Source organism: Carassius gibelio, chromosome B10 (assembly GCF_023724105.1).
Source record: "Carassius gibelio isolate Cgi1373 ecotype wild population from Czech Republic chromosome B10, carGib1.2-hapl.c, whole genome shotgun sequence".
In the NCBI taxonomy this organism is placed as follows: Eukaryota; Metazoa; Chordata; class Actinopteri; order Cypriniformes; family Cyprinidae; genus Carassius; species Carassius gibelio.
Genome location: NC_068405.1, coordinates 19,297,125 through 19,324,645, shown reverse-complemented (window position 1 = coordinate 19,324,645; position 27,521 = coordinate 19,297,125). Strand labels below are relative to the sequence as shown.

Here is a 27,521-nt window from a genome sequence, read left to right as displayed (position 1 = left end):
TAGTTAATGAGTGTGAGCACCTGCAGCTTCAGTTTTAAAAATACCACTTCTCAAAAAAAGCTCTAGTGCTGAAATCTACAGTGTGCATTCACTCACACAGAGACGTTCGAGCTCTTCAGATAACAGTACCTCAGAACAAACCAGTAACAGACCAGAAAGGTAAGAAACCATTTACTTTGTTTTATCTATGAGGATCAAGCGCCTCAATTTTATTTCAGTACTTTCATAAAATAATGACCCAAAGTCTTACAAAAATTCATAAAAGTTTATAAATCTATAAAGGTTTACGTAGTTTCTAACATACTAAGTTTCAGATGCACACTGTGGATATCTCAAAAATGAATGAAAATGTGTACATTTAAAATATGCATTCTATATGAAGTACTAAGAAAGAAAAATATAAAAAACAACTATATATACATATATATATATATATATATATATATATATATATATATATATATATATATATATATATATATATACTGTTTATATATATTGAATATAATTTAATTTATACATTTAATACATACACGAACATCTGCAATGAGATTTATACACTTGTTTTTGACACTAAATGCTCCATTATTATCTTCAGTAAGGTTTGAATTAGATTACAATATGAAAACAATCATTTGATTTTAAAGATGAATTTCTAGTAAAATGGTAACTATATGAAATATATAAAAAAAATGAACAAAAAAAACCCTTTCCTTTCTCTTATGTCTTGCAGAACCATGATAAGTACCAGAACAGTTTGTTTTGTGTATTTTGCATTGCTCTTCGGATCGGCACATGCTGATGGCCCAGCAAATGAAATCACCACCACCAACACAACGGTCCCAGAAGGCGACAATAATAGTATAAAAACAGAAAGCACATCTATGACAATGGTCACAAATGTGTCCTTGAAAACAACAAATAATAACAGAGATTCATCAAAACTAACATCTTCAAATACAGTCTGCACTCCGGCCACTTCTAAACCTAAGGAAGGACATTGTATTCTCTTTCTACCCACTAATACACACAGCCTGCCACTGATTGCGGCTGCTCTCACAGTGGGCTGCTTGGCATTGTTGCTGACCACGCTGATATGCGCCTGTCAGGTTTGTCACCTGAGAGGAATTATCTCTAGTCTCCAGTCTCGTTACGACAGCATTGACCGACATGCCAGAAGAGAGAAGAGTGAATCACCATGCCGGGATGAATGCCAAGTGGACAGGCATCCAACTGAGACCTGCTTCCTGCTATCAGAGGTCACCACAGCACAAGAGGAGCGTGAAGAGGATCAGGAGAACAAGACTGAGGAGAAGAATGACACAGAGCAGCCCAGCACTGAGCCGCCTGTGATGGACCCGAATGGAGACATCACCCAAGAGAACAGTCCTGAGTCTGATGCTAAAGCACCAGAGAGCCCCGACACAGGGGAGTGATCACGAGCAGACACTTAAACTGGTATCACAACTCCCCCTGGTGGCATTTCAAGTCTGCACCTGCTTAAGCTTCAACTGTTATCTACTGCATATGTCTGAGATATGAAAGTATACAATTCTACTGTATTCTATAGTTAAATTCTAGAAGTATAAAATTCTGAAAATACTGCAATTAAGCCTTTCACTCTCCACATTGTCTCGCTTTATTTTAGGCTATAACAATATTGTATGACCATGTTTCATATGTGTGTGCATTTAAGTTGTCTTTATTGTAAATAATACATCTGTAATTTGTTGTCAAAAAAATCTTTAAACTTCTTTTAAATAAAATCTTTTTAACATCCTCAAAAAAGGGATATATAAACTTGACAAAAAGTATGATAAAAAGTTGGAATATATTTATTGATTTCGTTTTTTATTCTTAAACAACAACAACAAAATATAATATTTATAAAATATTTTCTCTGAAGTCAATCAGATTCATCCAATTTTATGATTAAACTTATCATGTTTTAAGGATGTTCAAATATTTTTGGTAAAAAAAAAAAAAAAAACCTTATTAGAAAATGACTGTGCAGTTTTGTGTTTTTAAGAATAAAAACTGTCTTTATTTCAAACCATGAAACCAGACACGACTTGGTATTTCTCATCTGAATCAAAACTCAGGTAAAATTAAATTAGATAAATCAATTATTATGTCTTTTATTATGTCAGCTATTATGTCTTTTCCCACTGATCCGCCACCACAAGATGGCACCCAGTCAGTAGCAAAACCTAGTCCGAAAATTGTACATCCCTCTGCTCTCATGTCCACCAGGCCACAACATACAGAATTCACCAAAACTCCTCTACAATCTTGTACAATACATTTTAATGGGCATAACTAAGTGTGATAATATTAAAATTATTTTTTATACTAGTGATGCAGGATACTATAGTTCATTTATGTAAGTGAGGATAGCAAAATAAAGTAAACCGTGACAAATTCTACCCAAATATTCTTCATACAGTGGACTACCAGTAAAACTGATGAAAAATTTGCTCTCAGTCCCTCCATTGAAGCTGTGTGTACGGTATACTGTCCATGTCCAGAAAGGTGAGAAAAACATCATCAAAGTAGTCCATGTGACATCAGAGGGTCCGTTGGAATTTTTTGAAGAATCGAAAATACATTTTGGTCCAAAAATAGCAAAAACGACGACTTTATTCAGCATTGTCTTCTCTTCCGTGTCTGTGTGAGAGAGAGTTCAAATCAAAGCAGCTGGATTTCCGGTTCGCGAACGAATCATTCAGTTCACCAAATCGAACTGAATCGTTTTAAACGGTTCGCATCTCTAATACGTATTAATCCACAAATGACGTAAGCTGTTAAGTTTTTTAATGTGGCTGACACTCCCTCTGAGTTCAAACAAACCAATATCCCAGAGTAATGCATGCACTCAAACAGTACACTGACTGAACTGCTGTGAAGAGAGAACTGAAGATGAACACCGAGCCGAGCCAGATAATGAACAATAGACTGACTCGAGTCAAGAACCGGTTGCATCAGTGTTCGGATCACCAGTATCTTTCGAATCTTTCGAACAGTTCGATTCAATAAAACGGTTGAAGAAAACGGTTCACCGGTTCTTTTGTGCTCGACGTAAAGGCGTCATTTGCGATGATTGCTCTTGATTCAAGCCTTTGGTTTACCCGCGCTCATAACACTAGTACAGAATCAGTTCAGAATCAATCACCAAAAGAATCAGTTCAGCTCAGACGCTCTGTGTGTCGGTCTGCTTCACGCTGAATCACACATGCGCAGTATCATCAGGTGGCAAGGAACTCGACCAGAAGTTGAAGTCGGGTGGGGGCTGCCATCTTTTAGCAGAACTTCACTTGCGTTAGCATTCCAAATGGGTCCCATTCATTTTGGCGTCACTTTGACAGCGAATAACTTTACATCTGAGGCGTTTAAAGACTCCGTTTGTCCATGATTTATTTCTAAAGATACACGACAATGTATAAAGGGCTCCATTACCTTCTATGTTACATTATGGCCCCGTATAAACAGTTTATGTAAAAAATAGGCTTAACCACTTGACTCTCTGTCGCATTACCGTACAGACAGGAGGAGAAGCTCGCAGGCAATTAACTTAATATGGCATACTGGTGTTACATTTTAAAATACTATACAAAATAATTAATCAGAACTCCCCGCTCAAGCTCGCCGTCACTGCAAGATTAACGATGGCAGTTTTCACGCACAGCTACTAGAAGATTTACATCTGTCAGACAGGTTGCTGACGTCTTCAAGCTTCGTTTGAGTCTGCGCTTCAGAAACTGAAGTGCTAAAAAGCGGGCTTCACTTGTCTCAATTGAATTCCAATGGGGTCGCTGTGTCCATTTCTTTTACTGTCTATGAGTATCATCAGCTTCAGGAATCGAACGCGTCTGACAGAAACGGTTCTTGACTCATGAACGAGTCACAAAACAAACACAAACACAAAAAAACAAACAAATATACAATCCTCTGCAAAATGAAGCCCCATACAAGTTTCCTGTAAAGGACACATCAACTCAAGCTCCCACAGATGGAGTGTGATCATCTCAACCTAGTTCAAGCTCATTATGATGTTCACTCCAAATCCAAAACCTTCAGAAAAACATATTCATACCACATCAGTCATGAGTCATGGATTTATGATATCAAGAACACAGAAAAATCCATCCTGGATTTCAACGAAATGGTCCAATATCCAACCCACTGAAACAGAACAGTCTCAATCAGACTTGACAAATCAAGGACCTACAGCAGATTCAACGCCAAAAGAAAATTACGCCAATAATGATCTGCTAACTGAGACGGACAAACCAACGCAAAGCATGAGTGGGTGCAAACCAAGTATGACAACTCATATATCTAAAACTGTTTCATAAAAACCCAAGACACTTATTTTACCAACACACAAATCAGCTAATACCGCAATAGAAGATGACATGAAATCTTGCATAGCACCCTCTAATAACTACCCTTAACATAACAGCTTTTTTAGCTGAACAAATTCTGAATTAACCAATTCTACAGACTCCTCAGTGAGTCACAAACTTCCACACAACATGTTCATGTCTTGCATATGCAAACACTTAACTTTACAAATGAGTTTTAATATATTATATATATGTTGAGATTGTATGTTTTTTAAGTGTTTTAATAAAAAAGCTACTTATAAACCTGTTTTAAGCAATGTTTTTTATGAATTTCTAAAACAAAAAAACAAAAAGAACATTTTACTGAATTTTATAATTTACAATGGAAAGATGTAAAAAGGGTATACGTCATGGGGCAATGACCACCTTCTCTAACCAAAGACCTCCAGCTGACTTTCCTTTTTGCCTTGCTCACATCAAAAACCCTGTGATCTTCTAAAGCACATGCCACAGAATCATTGGGAACTGAGTGGGGATTTGTGAACTAAGGGTAGAAACTAGTCAGCACATGTAAAATAAGAGCTGAGTGCAAATGGATTTAGCTAAATTGTCTGACTATGCCATTTCTGCTTGATGCACACAACATAAAGCATCATATACTAACACATAGACCAAAGTTACAATTGAAGGCAGAGGATGTGTCATTACTGTGCAGCATTAGCAGGCTCTGCTAGAATAAATAAAGAGGGAGAGGAAGAAAAAGAGATGGAGAGTGGCCTGGAAAGTTTCAGTAGGTGAACACCAGAATGGGTAATACCATCGCAAGTCAGCTGCGTGTTATAATCATTTGCGAAACAACCACCAGGTGGCGCAAATGGACGGACTGGAAACGGAGATGAAAGGATGAAGTAAAACAATAACATTATAATATAACATTGTAACATCCTTAAAATCCATTTGAAAAGTTAAGAGTTCATTTCAAAATGTGGGATAGTCTTAAGCAAAAGTTTATGCACCAAAAATGAAAAGAAATACCTTTACTCAAAGGTTATTGTGCATGCTATTTTTATTAAACAGGCATTACATATATGGATTAAAAGTTAAATGTTTTCATTCGGTTAATTCTTGGTTAAAATATCTTCAGGTTCCATATGCAGAGCGAAATGAGAATGATCCAGGAATCATTCTTATTAACTCTGCTATCATTCTTGATAACTTCTAACACTTTGCAGTTTTGAATCATACCTTTACTGTGTGACCAAATATGGAGTATTATCGGTTTCAACAGTTTGATCACGCTAGTGCCTCGCACACATATATATTCACTGGAAACCGTGCAGCCGTTCACCGAGGCAATTGGTGCGAGCAGCAGGCCACTTTGGCATATTTTTGCTCATTATGATTTTTTTTTCTGTCAATACTAAAACACGCATAAACTACAAAGCCTATTTTACCTAATGAAAAATAGTTACGCTTCAAATTGGCAACATCACGAATATTGATTGTCTGTAAATATACATAACCTTACTCCGACAACCAACCTAAAAGAGGGGAGTGTAAAACAGAAGTAATATTCGTCTAAGTGCACCAGGACTAATTAATTGAACAGTAAGTGTTTTTATGGTTTATTCATATTGTTATGTATCTATTAGAATACCTTATAATTACAGCAATTTCTCTTATGAAGCTAGATTAATTGACGTTTTTTAAATTTATTGTACTAAATGTGTTTATACTTATGGTTTAGACGATGGGCTTTTTCGTGAAGGAAAAATTGCAACAATATAATTTCTGCCTGTTAACTGAGACATTTCAAGGTAAGTGACCTATTTAAATTAATGATACATAAGTTTTACATTTTACTTATACCTATGGCTTCCAAAAATTATGAAAAAAGACAAATGAGGTGAAATAAGTGTATTGTTGTATTCCGTCCAACAAAGCTTCCTTTCATTTACAGTGTACTTTTGTTCCTCTCTACAAGTCCAAATGAGTCAAAGGGTAAAGGGTGGTAAAATTTACTCACATTATCCGCAAATATTGCCACAAATTTTCTGGAGGGAGTGAAAACTGGTTTAGTCTGTCTCAAAGTGCAAATGATAGTAGATCCCCACAACTTGTGCTTTCTCTGTACATTTGTCATTTAAAGGCCTTCGTGTAGAAATTGTCTTTAAAACCCTTCCTGCCATCTGCACCATACCACACTAATGGAAAAATGGTGTGCACATCATACACAGAAATGAAGCGGTCCTTCATTGACATTCAACCTGTAAGTAAAAGCAAAACTTTAAATTACAGTGCCCTGTGTAGTCAAGTCACCTTTATTTATTTATTTTGTATAAGACACACGTTGTACAATACAAATCTTTCCAAGAAGATATTTTGAAAAAAAAATTTTTGGGTAAATTATCACCAATTTAAATTCGCTATAGCTTTGAACTCATTTAAATTCACTCATTTGTAAAGTGAGTGTATCAATGAAATATCATCACAATTTATGTTAACTGAACTTTTTATTTTTCTAATTCTTTTAAGGTTGGCACTAAGGCCCCGTCCACACGGAGACGCGTTTCTGTGAATACGCACAAATTTTTTATCGGATAGGTATTTCGTCCACACGGATCCGGCGTTTTCGCAAGGTGAAACCGCTATTTTTTGAAACCGGGTCCCAAAGTGGATAAATTTGAAAACACCGTCTTTTCATTTTCGTCTGGACGGCTAATCCGTATATTTTCTGAAACGATGACGTATCAGCCCACGTCTCCCCCCTAGTCAGACACCTCTACGTCACGTAACAGCAACAAAAACATGACAAACACTGAACGATTGTCTTTTTATTAACTAACATTAACACTGATTAATAAATAGCCGCATTTCCACTGTCGGGCCAGTGCGAGCCAGGGCTTAAAGCGGGCCGGGCGGGGCTCATAGCTTCGGACCAGTAGCACCGAGGCCAGAATAGCGCAGGGTTTCCACAGGGGAGCTTGAAGCTCCGCTGCTCGTCACTAAAACACGCCCTTGACACGCCTCTCAGAACAACGTCATGCAACCTCATTATTTCACTAACAAAGAGAAGTTATCAGAAAAATAAGAAATAAGTCACTGGAACATGCGCGATCACAAAACGAACATGATAAAAGCGGCCGTTTGTTTGCATGCTTTGTTATTCAAATTCAAAAGCATGGATGTTTTAACTATTGAATAAGTGATACATTGATCATAATGATTTAATTTTATCAAGACTCAAAATTAATCGCACATAAATACACTTTATATTTTATTTATTTATTTTTAACGCTTATGAAAATAGCCTGCTTATACAGTAGAGTCTGTTTATGTTTATTTGTAGTCACAGTGGCCTATACGTCACATTAATAATGAATGATATCTTTATTTTTATAAAGGATCCCGAACAAAAACATTATTATATTTTTATAATAGGCAACATGAGCTAAACTCTCGAGACGAGGCTTGTGATAGATAATATAAGTTAGTAAATACACGATTGTGATAGAGAATAAGAAGCTGACGTCCGATTTCTTCAAGCGGTCATATTTTCCATGTTTAATGTTAATGCCCAGCGTGCATCGTCTTTTACATCGCTTATAAAAATTTCTGCCCTGTATGGTGATTATAATCCACATTGGATCAAGTTATTTCAAACACTCGCTGCTGACTGAAAGTGAGTTTTGAGCTCAACTTATTTAAATAAAGCGTTTAATGCTGGCGTTATAGCGGCTATCTTTCTGAAATGATCCACAGCACATACGCTCTATTTTTATAAAAGCTCCCGAACAAAAATCATTATTATATTTTGATGATATGCAACGTGGAGCTAAACTCACGAAACAAGACGACAGATAAAATGTTACTTAATAAATACACAATTGTGATAGAGAATAAGAAGCTGACGTCTGATTTCTCCAAGCGGTCATATTTACCATGGTAATGTTAATGTTTATCGTGCATAGTCTTTTACATCGCTAATAAATATTTATGCCGTGTTTAGTGATTGTAATCCACATCCGATCAAGTTATTTCAAACACTCACTGCTGACTAAGAGTGAGTTTTGAGCTCAACTGATTTTAAAAAGTCTTTAATGCTGGTGTTAAAGTTGTTTTCTTTCTGAAATGATCTGCGCTGACGCTCTCCAGACACGGAGAAACTCCGCCTTTGTTCGTAACCCCTCCTCTAGCCCCAGCTGGCCCGCTTTGGCCCAAGGATTTCGTCGGGCCGAAAAAACCTGGCCGTTGGCCCCAAGGAAGCCCCGGCGAGGCACGATCAAGCCCCGGAAGTGACAGTGGAAACGCGACTGGCCCTGGCACGCACTAGCACGCCCGGTCCTAGCTCGATAGTGGAAACACGGCTAATGTATTGTTCCATGTTCGTTTGGGTACCACGCGCATGGTTTATGAGCATAGTCCAAGTCTTCTTCTCTGTTTTTAGTGTATCTCTGTGGCAGAATTACAGCGCCACATACTGGTCTGGCATGTATACTACATCATTTTGCGATTTCGTGTAGACGCGGATATTTCTTGAGACGAGGAAAAAAAAGATCGGATTGGGGTAAGCTCCGTCTCCGTGTGGACGGGGCCTAATTAGTGCTCTACTTGAATCATGAGACAAGCCAGAATCCAAATGTCCTGGTGCTTGGTGACAAGGAAAACTCCTCCCAAGTTTTTATTATTTTAAACGGGGAGGCGATGGAACAGGAGACAATACTACAAGCATTCGATCTGTGTTTCAAACTTTTCTTTGTATATGACATCTACTACCTAAAGCCCTCTGCTCCCATTTGAGAGTTTTTGGAACACACAGTCTTTAATAGTTTCTTCTCTACACTGTCTCCTCCTTAAAAACTTTGTATTTAGTCATTAGTAATCAGTAAAAACTTTATTTTATTGATCATCAGTAGGTCCAGCAGCTAGTATATTTTTTATTATTATTACTTGGTTTTCTGATGTTTATTTTATTTATTTTTTTTATTATGTGTTATGTTTATTTTATTTGAAAGTCATAACATTTGCCAAGTATGGTAACCCATTTTCGGAATTGGTGCTCTGCATTTTACCCATCCAAGTGTACACACACAGCAGTGAGAAGTGAACACACACCTGGAGCAGTGGGCAGCTATAGATCCAGCGTCCGGAGAGCAACTGGGGGTTCAGTGCCTTGCTCAAGGGCACTTCAGCCATGTGTATTGAGGGTGGAAGAAAGCACTGTGTATTCACTCCTTCCACCTACAACTCCTGCCAGCACTGAGACTCAAACCTGCGACTTTCGGGTTACAGGTAGGCCACAGCTGTGAACTGTATTTGCACGTTGTGTGTTTTGAAATGAATTGACACATTTGAAAATGTCAGTTGTATTTTTACACATTCTTGTACATTTAGATAAAATATTTAAAAAAAATATTTGTAAATGTGTTATTTGCATATTAAAATAAAATCTGTAATTTACAACATAGTAGTTTCAAAATATGGTTGGTTTATGTACATTTTAATGAAAATACTGATGTTAATGAATATAAATAATTACCTCAACTGTTGGGTAACTTTTAACCCAACAGGATTCTAACCCAATGGGTTGGAACCCAACAGATGGGAAGGTGCTATACCAACCCATAGTTGGCTTACAAGTTGGGTTATTTTTAACCCAACATTTTTTAGTGTGTACACATGATCATGATGTTTTCTTTGTTCACAAAAAAAAAAAAAAAAAAAAAAGTCTTTACTAAACATTGTGGATAAAGCTATGCTTATGGTAGGCTACATGATTAAAAAAAAACATTATTTCGTGCATGCAAGACTTTTCTTTTTTTTTTTTTTTTTTTTGGGAGCTAGGGGAGAAATTACAATTAATGTACTATTCGCGTTTTTATTGCAGGTGTGGCCCAAGAGCGCTTACTGCTGTTCCGTTTTGTTTTTTATATATCTATTTGTGTATCTGTTGTACTGTTCGCACGACTGACGTTAGGGACTTTATGGTTTTGAACTGCTGTACCCACCCAGCTCTTTAACGAGACTTGCTCGTTATGAACTGTGTTGAGATATTAGACAGGCGTGTTCTATGGGCTGTTATAGCCAACTAACATGCTGGTAGCTGGGTCAGTTTAAAGTAGATTGAACGATCTTTAAGATTAATAATAGTAGTGATTGTTAAATATGTCATATGTCATGTCTGTGTAATACTACTTCCTTTTTGTTTTTCTTTGTAATTACAAATTCATTTGCCAGTTTATATCCACATTTGATTATTTGAAATGTGACATTGAAGCTTAACAGAAGCGGGAGTGTATTTGTTTTCTCTTGGTATGGTTTCTTTTTTTTCTTTTTTTGTTGATCACTTGTCTTAAGAAACTTTGTTAACTGATTTGCTGTGTGGCTTGTCCCTTTCTGTTAAAGTGGGTTTATTATGGTCTCTTATTAACTGTGGGTATTTAATTGGTAATTTGTATGAGATCTATTTTTAGGATGTTTTAAATGAATGATTCTCCTTGTGCAGAATACATTTTGTATACTTTTTGATAAGTCACGTCTTTGTCTTTGATGCAAATCGAATCAGCAGGGTCCTTTCTTTTTGTTGTAATTCTTCTTGGTTAAATTGTCTTTTTGGAGTATTATTATTATTTTATTTTTTTTTACTTTCCTGAGTGGAGCAGTAACCTAGGTGGCGTAGTCGGTTTTTTTATAATTAGCCAAAGGTTACATAAGCATTAACTTCTCATGACTTCATCCTGTTTGTGGCCTCTCAACTAAAGTGGGTACTTGGTCCCTTAGAATACTGACAAACAGTACGTTATTAATGATGGCATAACTTTGAATTGACATATGAACTTGAACTTTCAAGCTTTTGCACCATTGACCTTCCAGAGTCAGGGCTAGTCACCGTTGACCTTCCAGAGTCAGGGCTAGTCACTGATGACCTTCTAGAGTTAGGGCTAGTCACCGTTGACCTTCCAGAGTCAGGGCTAGTCACCGTCGACACTCCGAAGTCAAGCCAAGTCACCGGTGAAATTCATGGACAAGGGCAAATCACCAGTGTTCTTCATTAGCAAGGTCAAGTCACCGACTATCTTCATGGGCGGAGACTACTCTTAACTTGTTCGTGTTCTCTGTTTCAGACTTGCCCAACCAGACTTGCTCTCCTGTCAATTCAATCCCACTGTGGTGGTCTTCTGCTCCGCCCTGGTGGGCTTCTGGCGCGACCACATGGATGTGGTGGTCCTCTGCGCCGCCCGGGTGGGCCTCTGTCTCGACCAAATGGATATGGTGGTCTTCTGCTCCACCCTGGAATCCTGCCTGGTCGGCACTGTCCTGGGTCCCTGAACGCCCTGACCCACCCTGGTCTCCTGTTGTGTTGTTGTTGTTGTTTTGTTATTTTTTGTTCACTTCCTGTCCCCGTTCCCTCTGTGAGCCTGGCCCTCCCCCTGATCCTCCACCCGTCCACCTCCCTCCTGGTCTCCCTGTTTTGTGTTTATACCTCTGGTCTCTGTTCCCCAATTTACATGTTCCTCTTGTCTCTGGTTTCTCCATTTTTCCTGGCCCTCCGTCCCTCCCCCTGAGCCTCTACCTGTCCACCTCCCTCCTGGTCTCTTGTTTTGTCAGTCTCGTCTTGGAGCGTCTGGTAGCCGCTCTGTAGAGGGGGGGGGTATTGCCACAGTGTCTGGTTTGTGTTCCCTGGGTAACCACTAGATGTCCTCCTTCCCCACGGTGTCTGTCACTTCATGAACCACATTTGTCACAATCTCTGTCTAATCATTGCACTCAGCTGTCACTGGTCATTAATCATTGCACTCTGTTTTAGTATGTGTCCCGGAGTCCTTGTAGTTTTCACTCTACTTCTAGTCCTGTCCTTGCCTGATTGTTTTGTGTTTGTTTATGTTTGGATTGCTACTCTGGTTTTGTCCCCTGCCTGGACTGGATAACGATTTGGATTACCCCAATAAAAGACATACCTGCACTTGGATCTGTGTACCTGTGTACCTGTGTACCGATCGTGTACCGATCGTGACAGTAAGAGCAAAATTGTAAAAAAAGTAACTATAATAATAATACAATAACAATGAAATAACAATAAAAAAAGCCTATAGTTGCTTACACACACATACAAGCATATTATGCACACAAACACACACACCTTTACACACACAGAGAGATATGTGTATGCACATATATACGCATAAACAAATGCACACACATAATGTAACACGAGCAAACATGAACACATGCATGCACATACCCACTAATATGTGTGTGTAACGCACATAAACCACATAAGTGTGTGAAAATGTGCTTTTTCGAACTGATACACGGAGTCTATGACTATTTCACTCACAGTTCTCATTGATTAATCAGAAACAACCATAAGCTTCACTTACCCAATCCACGTCTGGATCAATGCCAGCAGCATAGGCCTCCTCAACGTCTGAATACACAAACTCTGAATCCAAAGTGTTGCTCAGCCTCTTCCCAGGTGTCATCAAAGATCAAATCAATTGCATCGTCTCTTGTAAAACCTTTCTTCACCATGTTTTTTTATTATATTTTGCACTCTCAAACCTGCTCCGCTCTGTCTCTCCCACTTCAAATCCGTCCTTACCCCTCTACACGAAAGCATGCAGTTACTGTATTAAGCCATATATTGTATTAAAGCGCAGACCCATCGCAGACTTTCTAAAACAGTTTTACCAACATCTATGCAGTTTCTATTTAAATCAATGTTATTATCAAATATCTGTATTACAAATCTATAATGAAATATCACTCAAAATGTACATTTTTTAATCTTTCCCAAAAGATTTGATTTTGTTCATTAAAATAAAGTTTGTGTAATTACACCTTTATTGCATGCACACACTAGTAAGTGTATTTCTTGCTTAACACTTACATCATCCTCCACAATCAACACATGCATCGAAATGGTCATGTTGTACACAACATGAAAACATCATAATCATGTGTAATAAATCATAAATCTTGATGATGTACTCACCTTCCTTAATGTCTTAATTAAGGTGTTGTTCATCCATGGAGTCATGAATGAAAGACTATGAAGTAATGCATAATTCACACATACATTTATGCATTAATTAATGGTAATTTGTGTACCCTTAACATATAGTGTTACCGGAAAAACAGTCTTCTAAAAGCTGAACTCACAAAGTGTGTCTGTGTGTGTATGTAAGTCACCTCGCTAGACACCAGTTTGACGTTACCAGAGGCCAAAGCCACTGCTGTGTCTGCTTCAGCTTTGATGGATCTGAGACCTCCCGTTGCACTGGTTTTAATAAAACTATCCAGAACTATATCCATCAGATCATAATTGTGACTGAAAGAACTGCAAACAGCAATCCATTATGTACATGGTTTCATTATGCAGCTCTTCATAAGCCTAAACACCCCGCAGCAAAACACAAAATAAAATTCCCTCAAAGCATATGCCACATAAATACAATTCAGTTCTGTTACCTTTCCCAGGCTTCTCCAGATCTTGGCCTGAATGAATAGATACATCTGCTTTTGGTTGATTGTCATGGTAATGAGTTTGTCCAGAATGGCAGTGGCTCATTGGTGCTTGGCATCGTCACTGTGCTTGCAGCATACCAGGTTCAGCAGCCAGGGAGTAATGTACTCTAAACACAGGTGCTTTAGTTATTGGTTACCAGAACACTTCTTAACTCCATATTTGTCTCTCTAGTGAAACTATTAGCAATCTTAAAAATAATGGTTCTTTATTGGCATCTATGGTTCCTTAAATAACCTTCCAGTTCTTTATTGTGGAATCATTTCTTTAGCTTTTTAAAGTGTTCTTTACGCTACCAATAAAATGGTTAAGAACTATTGACAAAGTCTCTTTAAGACAAGTCATGTCACTTGGCGGCCATCTTTGAAACACCTCTTGGGCATCCAAGTGCAGCTCCTATCTCTTTGAATGGGAAAACATCAAATTCTCCCAAACTGTTCACTAAGCTTGGGATTAAATTTAATATTTGGAATCGCCCAAGAAATCTGATAACAACTGTGTCACAAATGTTGTTACTTTTGCTCAAATAGCGTTATAAAAAACTTATTTCTCAGGATATATCATAACTGTTTCTATAGCAACCGGGACTCTTCTAACAAATTTTTGCAGTGATGTGATGACTTTACTGATTAGTGATTGGCTCTTTCATTTAGGAGGCTGGTCTTCCTGTGATTGAGCGGCCATATTGAGCATAGCATTTTTCCCCATTCAAAACTAAATGAGTGACATGTCTTGGGTATTCTATAGTCTTGACTGAAAGGTTATTTGAGGAACCAACAATGGTTCAGAAAATGCAATTAATGGTCTGAAATGGCTAGAGGACCTCAAGAGTCTTTTAAGAGTTTAATTGAGGGCTTAATGGGGCACTAACTGGACTTACTGAAGCAAGAGATACACTCTTAAGTAATTTCTTACTGCTAAATTCAGAAAAAACAGAGGTGTTAATTGTAGGGCCTAAAAACTCTGCTTGTAATAACCTAGAACACTGTCTAAGACTTGATGGTTGCTCTGTCAATTCTTCGTCATCAGTTAGGAACCTAGGTGTGCTACTTGATCGCAAACAAAGTCATGCAAACCCATCGAATGCTGTTATTATCAGATAGACCAAGCCATCCTTGAGAATTTTCAACTGTCATAAAAGCTTAAAGGTTATAAAAACTGAAAACATGGGCGAATTCCCCATGACATACACTGGTTTATGATTTACAAAAAAATGCAGTCTAATAAGGTCTTTGTGCATATAACTAGCCTTAAATAAATGTGACAAAATTCACAATTCACAGCGGTTCATGTGCATGTCTAACATAAGAGTCCAAACAGAAGTGAAACAACAGACAGGAAACTCATCACTAGTTAATGAGTGTTCAGTTTTAAAATTACCACTTCTCAAAAGAAGCTCTAGTGCTGAAATTTACAGTGTGCATACACTCACACAGAGCTCTTCAGATAACAGTACCTCAGAACAAACCAGTAACAGTCCGAAAAGGTAAGAAACGATTTTTTTTTATCTATGAGGATCAAGCTCCTCAAATTCATTTCAGTAATTTCATGAAATAATGACCCAAAGTCTTACAAAAATTAATGAATGTTTATAAATTATATATACAAATATATATAGTTCCTAATATAATAAGTTTCATGATACACACTATATCTCAAAAACTAATGAAAATTTTTACATTTAAAAGTGGCATTCTATATAAAGAACTAAACAAGAAAAAAAATATGTACACATATGCTGTATATATATTGAATTGCATATATACATTTATACATTTTATAAATACACGAACATCTGCATAATAAGATTTACACACTTGTTTTTGTCATGCTCCATTATTGTCACCAATGTTTGAATTACATTAATTGAATTACATTTAATTTTAGATATTAATTTCTAGAAAAACGGTAAGTATATATAAATAATGCAAAACAATAAAAATGAACAGAAAGTAAAAATAAAATAAAATAAAACCTTCACTTTCTTGTATGTCTTGCAGAAACATGATAAGTACCAGAACAGTTTGTTTTGTGTATTTTGCATTGCTCTTCGGAACGGCACATGCTGATGACCCAGCAAATGAAATCACCACCACCAACACAACGGTCCCAGAAGAAGACAAATATAATACTGAAATAAAATGGAACACATCTATGACAATGGTCACAAATGTGTCCTTGACTACATTCAATAATAACAGAGATTCATCAAAACTAAACAATTCAATGGAAATATCTTTAGATACATTCTGCACTCTGGCCCCTCCTAAACCTGAGGATGAACACTGTATTTTCTGTCTACCCACTAATACACACAGCCTGCCACTGATTGTGGGTGCTCTCACAGTGGGCTGCTTGGTATTGTTGCTGACCACGCTGATATGCGCCTGTCGGGTTTGTCACCTGAAAGGAATTATCTCTAGTCTCCAGTCTCGTTACGACAGCATTGACCGAAATGCCAGAAGAGAGAAGAGTGAATCACCATGCCGGGATGAATGCCAAGTGGACAGGCATCCAATTGAGACCTGCTTCATGCTATCAGAGGTCACCACAGCACAAGAGGAGCGTGAAGAGGATCAGGAGAACAAGACTGAGGAGAAGAATGACACAGAGCAGCCCAGCACTGAGCCGCCTGTGATGGACCCGAATGGAGACATCACCCAAGAGAACAGTCCTGAGTCTGATGCTAAAGCACCAGAGAGCCCCGACACAGGGGAGTGATCACGAGCAGACACTTAAACTGGTGTCACAACTCCCCCTGGCGGCATTTCAAGTCTGCACCTGCTTAAGCTTCAACTGTTATCTACTGCATATGTCTGAGATATGAAAGTATACAATTCTACTGTATTCTATAGTTAAATTCTAGAAGTATAAAATTCTGAAAATACTGCAATTAAGCCTGTCACTCTCCACATTGTCTCTCTTTATTTTAGCCTATAACAATATTGTATGACCATGTTTCATATGTGTGTGCATTTAAGTTGTCTTTATTGTAAATAATACATCTGTATCTTGTTGTCACTTAAAAAAAAATCTTTAAACATCCTTAAAAATATATATATATACTTTACAAATAAAAGTGTGATAATGAGTGGGAATATATCTATTAATTGATTTCGTTTTTTATTTTTAAAACAACAACAAAATATCATGTTTATAAAATATTTTTTTATCTGAAGTCAATCAGATTCATCCACTTATACTAATTGTATAACTTATCTTGTTTTAAGGATGTTCAAATATTTTTATAAAAACTGATTAGAAAATGACTGTGCAGTTTTGTGTTTTTAAGAATAAAACTATTCTGTGTCTTTATTTTGAACCCTGAACCTAGACACGACTTGGTGTTTCTCATCTGGATCAAAACTAAATTAGATTAATCATTTAGATTTTATTTTGCAGCATTAAACCACCATGAGAAAATACACCATTTTACAGCCACACCAACATTTCTGCTTTTCATTCACACTTAACATATGCTCATGTGATCTAGCACAATATATTCTCAGCATGTTATAAATAGAAAAGGAAACCAAGAAACAAAAAGACAATGATGATAAATGGATCACCTCCTCTGACTTTCGGATTCATATCTTTGTGATGAGAGACAGAGGAACAGCCTAGAAATGGTAAGATACTATAGATTTCGTCAAAGAACCTTCATTGTTTGAGTGTAATTTTGTAAAAAAAATTAAATAAAATTCAGCTAGAAACCTTTAAAGAGAAATTATATTGATATTCATTATACTCAAGAAATAAAGCTGATATATTTACAGTTCTTCCAGTATTTTTATCACTGATCATGGTTAAAAATAAATAATAATAAAGAATAAAATATATAAAACACACATGCATTGATTGTGTCCATTTAATAAATTAGTAATTACTAAGTTATATTATACATACTCTTTTGGTTTCTGTACTCAATATAAATTTTTTTACAAATGCAATAAAAATATCAGTATCAGTACTAGGTATGGGAAAGTAACAAAAATAACAGTATTCGTATCGGGCCGAGTACTGGAAAAAGTGGTATTGGTGCAACCCTAAACACAATCACAGCGCACAAAAACAAACAAATATACAATCCTCTGCAAAGTGAAGTCCCATACAAGTTTCCCGTTGGTAAAGAACACATCAACTCAAGCTCCCACAGATGGAGTGTGATCATCTCAAACCTTTCCACTTTCCACAGAAAAGCTCATTATGATGTTCACTCCAAACCCAAAGCCTTCTGAAAAACATATTCATACCAACAAAAAAAAAGAGTATACGTCATGTGGCATTGACCACTTTCTTTAACCAAAGACCTCCAGCTGACTTTGCTTTTTGCCTTGCTCACATCAAAAGCCCTGTGATCTACTAAAGCACATGCCACAGAATCATTGGGAACTGAGTGGGGATTTGTGAACTAAGGGAAGAAACTAGTCAGCACATGTAAAATAAGAGCTGAGTGCAAATGGATTTAACCAAATTGTCTGACTATGCATAATCAGAATAACAAGATTCATAAAATTAGGACTTTTTTTTCTGCAAGAAATTGTGTTCATTTTAGAATTTTCCCCAGTTGGGATTAGTATTGTTCATCATACTTCATCCCAGTAATTTAAAACTCAGAAAAAAACATATTCAGACCTGAATTACAGGTTAAGTGTTGCTTAATGAATGAAGAAAGAAAGAAAACAGGAAAGAGGGAGGGGGAGAGAGCAGAAAAGAAAAAAAACAGAGGAAATGGATGCTGAATGAGGGAACCCTAAAGAGGAAACAGAGATGTCAGCACTTCCTCTCTCTCTTTCTTGTACCAGGGCGTAGACTCTACTTCATCTCTCTTCCTTGCCTCTCTCTTTCTTCTGCTATCATAGTGATCCCAGAAAGAGACCCGCACAGAGAAAGATGGGATTTGGATTTTACTGCAGCATAAAACAAGAATAGCATAAAAAATAAGAGATCAGAGTTGTTAATCTGAAGATCAAGTAGGAAAAAAAAAGAAGTGAGTGATGGAGAGAAACTGAAACACAGAAAGGGGACAAGCACATGTGATGTCAAGAAGGCAAGTGATTCACAAAGCAGCAAGGTTTGCCTGAGGAAGGATTAGACTCACAATCACACATTTTCAGGTTGTGTGGCATGATATGAACAAGTTTTTATGCAAATGATATATAAATGCTGCTTTTTCTAAGCGTGTGCTTAGAAAGTCAAGCAGTAGGAGCAGGCAAATCTGCAGAACAACTACATGAAGACCTTCACATCTCTGATGTACGATTGCATGTGTAACACTGATTGTCAATCTCAGAATTTATGCCATTTTTATCACTTATACTATATTCAAATTCAGTGTTGTGGGTAACGCGTTACAAAGTAACTTAACGCGTTAGTTCCGTGCGTAAGTAATCAGTAACTTCGTTATTTTTTTAAAAAAAGTAATCCGTTATTTTAAGGAAAGGAAAATCCCGACTGCAGCCTGCTTTTTGTCAGACAGTAGTCCTAGGTCTACTGTGCCACCTGCGGATGTATCAGCGGAGCCGAAGCTCTGTGATCGTGAAGTCAATGGCTGTGATGCGTCTGTGCCCTGCGCCTGACCCTGTGTGTGTGTGTGTTTTTTTTTTTTTTTTCGAACTCCCGGCAAGATGGCAGAGAGGACAGCGTTTGGTTTATGGAAGTACGCACATTATTTTCAATTTGTCAACGAAAAAGAAAAGAACATAACGGTAAAATGCACACTCTGCTTTGGTGAAAAGCTTCTGTCGACCGCCAAAAATTCTACCTCAAATTTAACGCTACGTTTTAATCACGACTTTGAAGAGTAAATGTAAGAGGACTGTGTTAAAGCGAATTTAGGCTTGTGACTGTGAGTGACACTTTAATAATAATTAGTTCGGCTATTAAGCGATTTGTCATTTGCCTGTGTGGCAGTGAAGGATTTAATTCGGTTTGTTATCATTTTTGTTTGACAGGCAGCTGTTAATTTCTGTTAGATCGTTGGCTGGCTGGTTGTTCATCATTTCTAAATGGATTTAAATCTGCAAGCCTGTTTAAGGTTGTGTTTACAAGTAAGCATACTTGTACTTTGATAACTGCATTATTTAAAGTTAAAGAAAAATCAGGAGTTATGTGGTGCTCATAATATACAGTAGCCTAGGCTACCCGGGCTGGGTAACGTTAGGTGCGAATTTTGATTAATAATATGTTCTGTGATAATAAATAAATAAAACGCCATGTGGAATAGCCGATTGCTGACTGTCTTTCTGTTATTGTTATCCTGCAGTGTTAATTTAGTCGGATGACTGACGTTATTCATTGTCGGGAGTCACGACTTCTAGGTGCATTTAAAGGGGCCGGGGGCTGTGTCTGTCATGTGTGAGCCGCTGCAAACGGCTTTTAATTTTTGGTAACGCATGAGTACTCTAACGCGTTACTTTTATGAATAGGTAACGCTGTATCATAACTGATTACTTTTAATTGATGGTAACGTTGTAACCTAACTAACTACTTTCCAAAGTAACTATACCCAACAGTTCAGACTCATAGTCATTAGTTGCTATCAGATATACTATAGTGAGATTCACAGAGGTCAGACACTTTTATACCATTATAATCTGACACAAATTGCTTTACTCATTATAGTCAGACTAGTTTGCATCACTTGCATTAATCAGACTTATTGTCATCAGGCCTAATCAGAAACTTAATATTATCAGATTTAGACTTACCATAATTACGTAACTAGCAAACTATAACTAACAAACTACAAAAACAAATAACTTTGGATGCATCCTGCATACAGCATGTAGCAATCAAACAAGCATTCAGCAAAAAAACTAAATCTCTTGCAACTGTCTACAGAAACACAATGAAGATGCCCATGTGTGCAGCGATGTCCTGCATGCTCTTGCTGTGGCTTACGTGTACTCATGTACATGCAGGGTGTCCCAGTGTTTGTTGCTGTAGTGAGAGCCACCGGACAGTTAACTGTTCCTGGAGGGGGGTTAGGCATCTGCCTATTGGCCAGCAGCAAAACATTCAATCCAAATTCAATCAACCTGACCCACAACTGGCTATCTAACCAGCATCACCACCTCAGCTCTTTCACACATCTGGGCATCCTTGACATCACCTATAACCTTCTACTTAATTTCCCAGCCTCACTGCCATGGGCATTATAGGAAAACAACTTCTCAAGAAACTGTCTGTGTGCACTTAACAAAGATGATACAGCGTACCAGTGGAACCTCAGAGTTCTGGACCTGTCTGTCAATAAGCTGTGTGGTCTTCATCAAAACACACTCCCAAACCTGAATGCTCTCAATATTAGTCATAACAAGTTCTGGATGCTACCTACCAACATGCCCCAAAACCTGGAGGAGGTGGATATATTCCACAACACTCTGGTCCAGATTCTGCCAGGGTCCCTGAAATATTGTTTATGCTTAACATTTTATGAAAATATAAAAAAATAAGTAAGATGGCCAGTATAGTGCACAACCATGCACAACACAACGAAACTAGCAGAACGCAACAGAAACAAGCCACAACACAACAACCAGCTACTGTACAACAACGAAATTATCACAACACATCGGAAACAAGCCGCAACGCAAAGGAATGAGCACAACACCGCAAAATTAGCACAAAACGTTTACTAGCAGGGGTTAATCACTGATGGAAACCAGCCAAACTTTCCCCACTTGGCTACAACAACATATTACTTGTCCATCCATAGTCAAAACAAATTCCATTTGAATGTCATTTAGAAAAAAAAAGAAGTTTTGCTTAAAGTAATAAATCAGTCACCATAATGACTAGAAAATGGCCTGCCAAGTTCCAAAAAACAACTGACAAACATTACGCTTGATTCAAGATGGTCTACCAGCACCTTCCGCTCCCAAACAGCTGATAATCCATCCACAAACATGTAGCTTTAAACCTGATGGTAACAGGATTTTCCAGCTGGGAAAGCAGGTTTTATTTTTCTCACATCAGACTTTCATCATCACGGTTGACTCTTCTGACAGAACATAAAACCTTTAGAAAGCCTGTTATTACTAACAGCAGTGATAAACTGTTAAATCAGGTTACCCAGTTATATAGGAATATAGACCTAACTATATGTTGGAAATCTTTTGTTGTAAACCCAGCGACTCAAGCCAGTCTTCCAATTGTCACCATGATACCCCATGAAAAGCAAACAAACTATTTGTTAAACAAAGGGAAATCTTGTCAGCATTAACTTTCCATCACTGACCCTCCTTTTTGAAGAACCATGTGACTTCTTCCACTGGTGCCTTATTAAAAGCGCCGGCATGTGTTTAGAGACACTGCACATCACCACTCGCAGAGATAAAACATCAGAATCATTTAGGTGGACCACTGCCGGTGAGTACCCAGGGAACATTCTAAACACTGTTCTATGCTCTAAATTATTTCTTTGGACTGATGTTCACAAATTAAAATTCAATTCCGAATGATACTCAACCTCTATAAACATAAATTAATCATGTATTTAAAAAAACTGCTCATATGTATTAAACATCATTTTGCAGCTAATAAAAAAGAAGTGTTTGTACTTCTATACTGACGAGATTTTTGTGTTATGTTCTTCTCAGATCAGAGATATGGCTCTAAAAGTGGACATGTATGTGGTTCTGCTTGTTGTGATGTTCGGATGTATGCAGGTCCTTAGTCAAGGCACTACTACTATTACTCCGTTTAACACCACTACTACCACCACCGCCAAAAACAACGGTGCTAATGGGAACAATGGGAACCAGAATCCAATTTCAGTCAGCACCTCTACCAGCACCTCTACCAGCACCTCATCCAGCACCTCGTCCAGCACCTCCACCAACAAGAATGGGACTATGAACAACACCACATCACCCAGCTCCAAAAACAACACACTCCAGACTCCTAAAGGACCAAGTGTCAGCGCCCTCATCGGCAGTTCCTCCACGACCAGCTGCTGCAAACTTCTGCTGCTTCTGTTCATGACTTTGAGCTTTCTACAGATGATACAGTGACCATCAACCTCCCTTATGCTTTGAAGGCAGACAATAATGTGAGACTCTTTTGAGACTTAATAGTCTTTCTGAAATGCTATGGAAGTTTCGTAGAGGTTATACAGCTTGTAACAAACACCTTTTTGCTTAACAGTAGAGAAACATATTTCAAATATGAAAAATGTTTGTACTATTCACAACCATTATTAAACAAGCAGAGTTTTTTATTTATTTATTTATTTATTTATTTATTTAAAATGCTTTAATATCTGCATAATTTAATCAAAAGAATGTAAAACTATGAATCTGTAAGTTGTTGTTAATTAACTAATTGTTTTTAGAAGCAATAAATCTTTGAACAAAAGAACAACGTGTGCCTTTGTAATTTGTAGTTTGGACCAATGAGTATCTTCAACAGGTTTGTGTTCTGGGAGACCCAGGTAAGCAAGCAGGGTGGCCATTTTAACAAAGTTCCTTTTCCAACTGCTTTATGATCCCTGGAGTTTGGAAAAGTATTCTCTGATTAACTGAAACTTCAATGAGGATTTGAAAAAAAATTTAAGAAATAAAAAGTATGCTTGCATTACAATATTTTACTGTTGTATTAATACAATGACCCTGTCATTCAAAGTGATGAATAATAATTTTTACAACAAAACAGCTGTCCCCTGTATTTAACCAATAAAAATAGGATCAGAGAGAAACACGTTTAGAAAAGAGAAAAAAAAGCAAATCAGTTACTAACCAAATACAGACATTTGAATGTGCACAATTTCAAGAATCTAAACACTGCATTTTCACTTCCAATAACAGTCTTTCTGATACTGACCGCATGAGCTGGATGATAACACAAGTCTTTCACAGACCTGCTCACCTGTTTCTAGACAAATACTGGCTGATTTTCTCTTGGTTGTTCCACAGCAGCCTGTGTAGGGTCAAAACATTCCCATCACTAATGAAGGACGAGCTGTGGTTGAGAGAGTCGCTCGCCGGGCAGTCAGAGGCAATGTCCAGGAAAAATCTAAGAAAACACAAAGTTTAAACATACCCTTCAGGAGGATCTATATCCTGAAGATCGCTACTTACCTTCTGGCTGCATTAAATTACTCTTCACTATGTCATTAAACAGCCTCATGTGTTCCTCTTTTGTGAACAAGAGAAACTTGGCTATACTTTCCAGGATCTGTGGACAGTTGCCCAATGAAATATGAGTCTTTATAAGACAAAAACTACGTTTTATACACTGATGTCTTTCATAATATAGGATCTTTCATCATCCATCCATTAAAGCAATAAAATAAAAGTGACGTGACATTCAGCCAAGTATGGTGACCCATGCTCAGAATTCGTGCTCTGCTTTTAACCCATCCAAAGTGCACACACACAGCAGTGAACACACACACACACATACACACACACTGTGAACACACACCCGGAGCAGTGGGCAGTCATTTATGTTGCGGCGCCCTCTGTTGTGGTATTGCCGGCCCGAGACTCAAACCCACAACCTTAGGGTGAGGAGTCAAACTTTCTAACCACTAGGCCACAACTTCCCCATCAAAGCCATGCCGTGCAGTGATTTAACAAAATCAACTCTGCTAGATGGTTAGTCAGTTGACTTTCCAGGTCATGGACTTGGTTCTGACCTGGCAGACTTTTCTGGACCAGCGTCGAAGCAGCAAAATCCAACTTGGCCAACATTAGCGGGTACAACCTGTTTTCCAGCATGGACAACTTTTATAAAAGAAGTATTAGTTTCCCCTTTGACATGAGTTTAAGGGCCCTTTCTATCCTAGGTGGAGGCTTTTTTAGTCTCAAATAGAGAGACTATAGAAATACACAGGAACGTGAAAGAAGGATTTTATTGCTGAGGTAACACATGCCATTTCATTAGGATAGTTCCAGTCCAGAACCAATATTCATCATCACATTAATCTACAGCATCTGAACATTTTCGAGTCAAATCATGTTAAATAATTTTTATTGGAGCTGTACTTGATCATATGATGATATCTGTTGAGTAACTGGATAACATGAGGTTCTGTGAGGGAACTATCACAAGCACAAGAGGCTTTAGAGTTAAAGTCAGGAAGCAGTTTGAAGCCGTTAAATGTCCAATGATGGCGGAGGTCTTCACCAGTGACCTTTAAGAGTGTTAGAGAAGTAACAGCAAAGCATTTAAAGCGGCACTAGTACAGAAAAATGGGTTTTATTCTGAATAAACGTTTCAGGTTGAACATTTCAGTGTAAAATCATTCTGGCATTCAATAAGGAGTGAAGTTCGTTACCAAATTACATAACCCACAATGCACCACTGCATTCAAAGCCTTGAGAATTTCCAACCCTCAGTGCTGAGAGTGTCAGCTCATGCCAAGATGATGGCAATTCTTGATTTTTCTTGGTTCTGGTGCTAAAATATACGTTCAGTACGTTCTAATAATCAGGAAATCAGTAATCCAAGCCAGAGGTGCACAAGAGTCTCAGATTAATGAAGTGAATCGAGACAGCAAGCAGATACATTCACCATTCACACTTACTGCTTTCCTCAATTCCTTTCTGTCTTTGACAGATGCTTTAGACAGGAGAGAGTAACAAGTAGCCTACAGAACAAAAATGAGAAATGAGAAATTATCAAATTTTAAGGCCGAAATCTAAGAATGGTTTCATAAACTATTTACACAAATTTGGTCTTCTCATCATATACACAGGAACTAATGTCAAATATGTACAGTATTTGAAATAATCTATTGCATCTAATTACATTTTTCTGAGCTTATATATGATCAATTGTGCACAAATAAGAACAGAACATCAATTTTGATTTCATGTTGGCTTTAAACTGTTCAATTAAACAATCAGTCTCCACAGCAAAACTGTAGCATATCTGACGTTAGTAATATCATCACACAGATTAACACAGGGATACAGACATACAGCGAAACAAGGAATCACCTCAGAGGTTTCCTCAACCTCACCTGAAAGAGACCGTGACAGACGCTGTGGAGCTGAGGTGAAAACTCGCCAGATGAGCTGATTGTGGCCTGAAAGAAGTAATCTGTAACAGATTACGCTGGTTCTGCAGGAAGAACACTATCTTATCATCTCCAACCAGAATCTGAACATCACATAGGCATGTTTGCTGTATTTAATAAATAATACAACACTGTTGAAACAAAACAGAACTAAAAGAGTTTATCACATAAAAATGGCCTTAAATTCAAACACTGAAATATATTTACATCCCAATTCATTATTAATATACTGATACAGGCCGAGTAGGAAAATACTTTGATTTCTAAATACTAATCGAAATTCAAGAAATGAACCACATTGGTCTGTATTAACCACAGAAGAACACAGTGTGGTCAGTGCAAACCAGTTGGCAAGTGAACCTCTATTTAAATTAGTCTGTGGTCAGTTCTCTTTTACTTTGCATAGCTTTGTACATGGTTTTGGGATGACAACATGTTTTACAATCTGTCCATGATGCTTCTTCCTAATTTGCCTAGCTTTTATCAAGTGTCAGGTGAATTTGCACTGACATACCAGTTGTGACTGACTGATTTAAAGGTTTGTTCGGACAGATACCTGGTGGGATAGACCTCCAAGCTCAGTCTCTGCCCATGATCACTGCCCTGAGCAATGGCTCCAACAGCTTCTGCAAATATGAGGCCCCATACACATGGAAAATGAGTTTCCATGAGTTCCCAAGAGGGAAATTCACAACTAAATTACTCGGGATCATTTGCCTACTTGAATGATCATTTGACTTCAGAGCACGCCAGGGGAACCTTAAAGCATGCACCTTAAAGCAGAACGTCATGATTTTGCTGGCCAAGCTGTTTGCATGGAATCTGCCAATATTCCGCAGAAGCTGATACAGGAGATGCCTCGAATCAAAGAGAGTTACCGGAACACATGCCAATTCATCCTGAAAAGACCAAAGTTCAATATAAATTCCACACACTACTCAAACTTGCATCTCAAAATATGTGTATTTGCAACGTTTCAGTTCTTTGACCTTCTTTAGGCTTACAATGTGCAAAATAACTTTTATTAATTTTTTTTATAAAATGGTAATAATAGTTACTAATAATGCATTTTCTCATTTCATACTATTAATAATACTTTAAGAAGTTCAATCAAAAAATTATATATATTTTTTTTTTATTAAAACAGTGTTTGTCAGGTCAAAACTTTTAAAGGGGGATGTGGGATGACTTAAAAGTATTTAAATTAAAAAGATTAGAAAGATTAAAATAATTTAACTGTAACTGAAATAAAAATGCTAGATAAAATAATTTTTTTTCCCTCTGAAAAAGTATTGTTAATATTAAAGATCATATATTTTTTGAAACCTTTGCCATCACAAAATATGAAATGTGCTTAATTTATAATTTAATATATCAATACTCCAAGATAAAAATTTATGGAAAATATAAATAAATAAAAAAGTTAAACCCAAACACCGAAATAGAATGAGAATTGTAATATAGAAGGTTGAATAGTTAAGTAAAGGAAAAGACCAGAACACAATTAATAGGTAAATTAGCTTTAAAAAGGAAAAAGAACATTGCCAAATCAGTATGCAAATAATAATTGATGGTTAGATTTTGACTTGCAAACATATTATTGTACGTCAATGGGAGATTC

At 37.3% G+C, this 27,521-nt stretch overlaps 2 protein-coding genes across 3 annotated transcripts; both read left to right on the top strand.

Moving 5' to 3' along the window:
- The first annotated feature begins 4 nt into the window (after positions 1-4).
- Positions 5-16,769, top strand: LOC127966536 (uncharacterized). 2 transcript variants are annotated; one of them, XM_052567588.1, is made up of 3 exons: positions 5-159; positions 734-1,259; positions 16,417-16,769. In XM_052567588.1, the coding sequence occupies exons 2-3, from the start codon at positions 738-740 to the stop codon at positions 16,591-16,593; spliced, it is 699 nt and encodes a 232-aa protein (XP_052423548.1). In that variant the 5' UTR covers positions 5-159; positions 734-737; the 3' UTR covers positions 16,594-16,769. The 2 variants fall into 2 exon arrangements, with proteins under 2 accessions (XP_052423548.1, XP_052423547.1); XM_052567587.1 differs by lacking the exon at positions 16,417-16,769 and having other exon boundaries at positions 10-159; positions 734-1,612.
- A 5,432-nt stretch (positions 16,770-22,201) lies between these two features.
- Positions 22,202-23,016, top strand: LOC127966538 (uncharacterized). Its single transcript, XM_052567590.1, has 2 exons — positions 22,202-22,245; positions 22,476-23,016. Exon 2 carries the CDS (start codon positions 22,485-22,487, stop codon positions 22,887-22,889), a length of 405 nt encoding a protein of 134 aa, XP_052423550.1. The 5' UTR covers positions 22,202-22,245; positions 22,476-22,484; the 3' UTR covers positions 22,890-23,016.
- Positions 23,017-27,521: the final 4,505 nt, after the last annotated feature.

What these genes read in the sequence shown, in the direction of transcription:
- LOC127966536 (XM_052567588.1), top strand. Translation starts at nt 738, where the DNA reads ATGATAAGTACCAGAACAGTTTGTTTTGTGTATTTTGCATTGCTCTTC. An exon ending in CCTGCTTCCTGCTATCAGAG is followed by an intron (nt 1,260 to 16,416) that starts GTCACCACAGCA and finishes ATGCTATCAGAG; the next exon opens with GTCACCACAGCACAAGAGGA.
- LOC127966538 (XM_052567590.1), top strand. Translation starts at nt 22,485, where the DNA reads ATGGCTCTAAAAGTGGACATGTATGTGGTTCTGCTTGTTGTGATGTTC.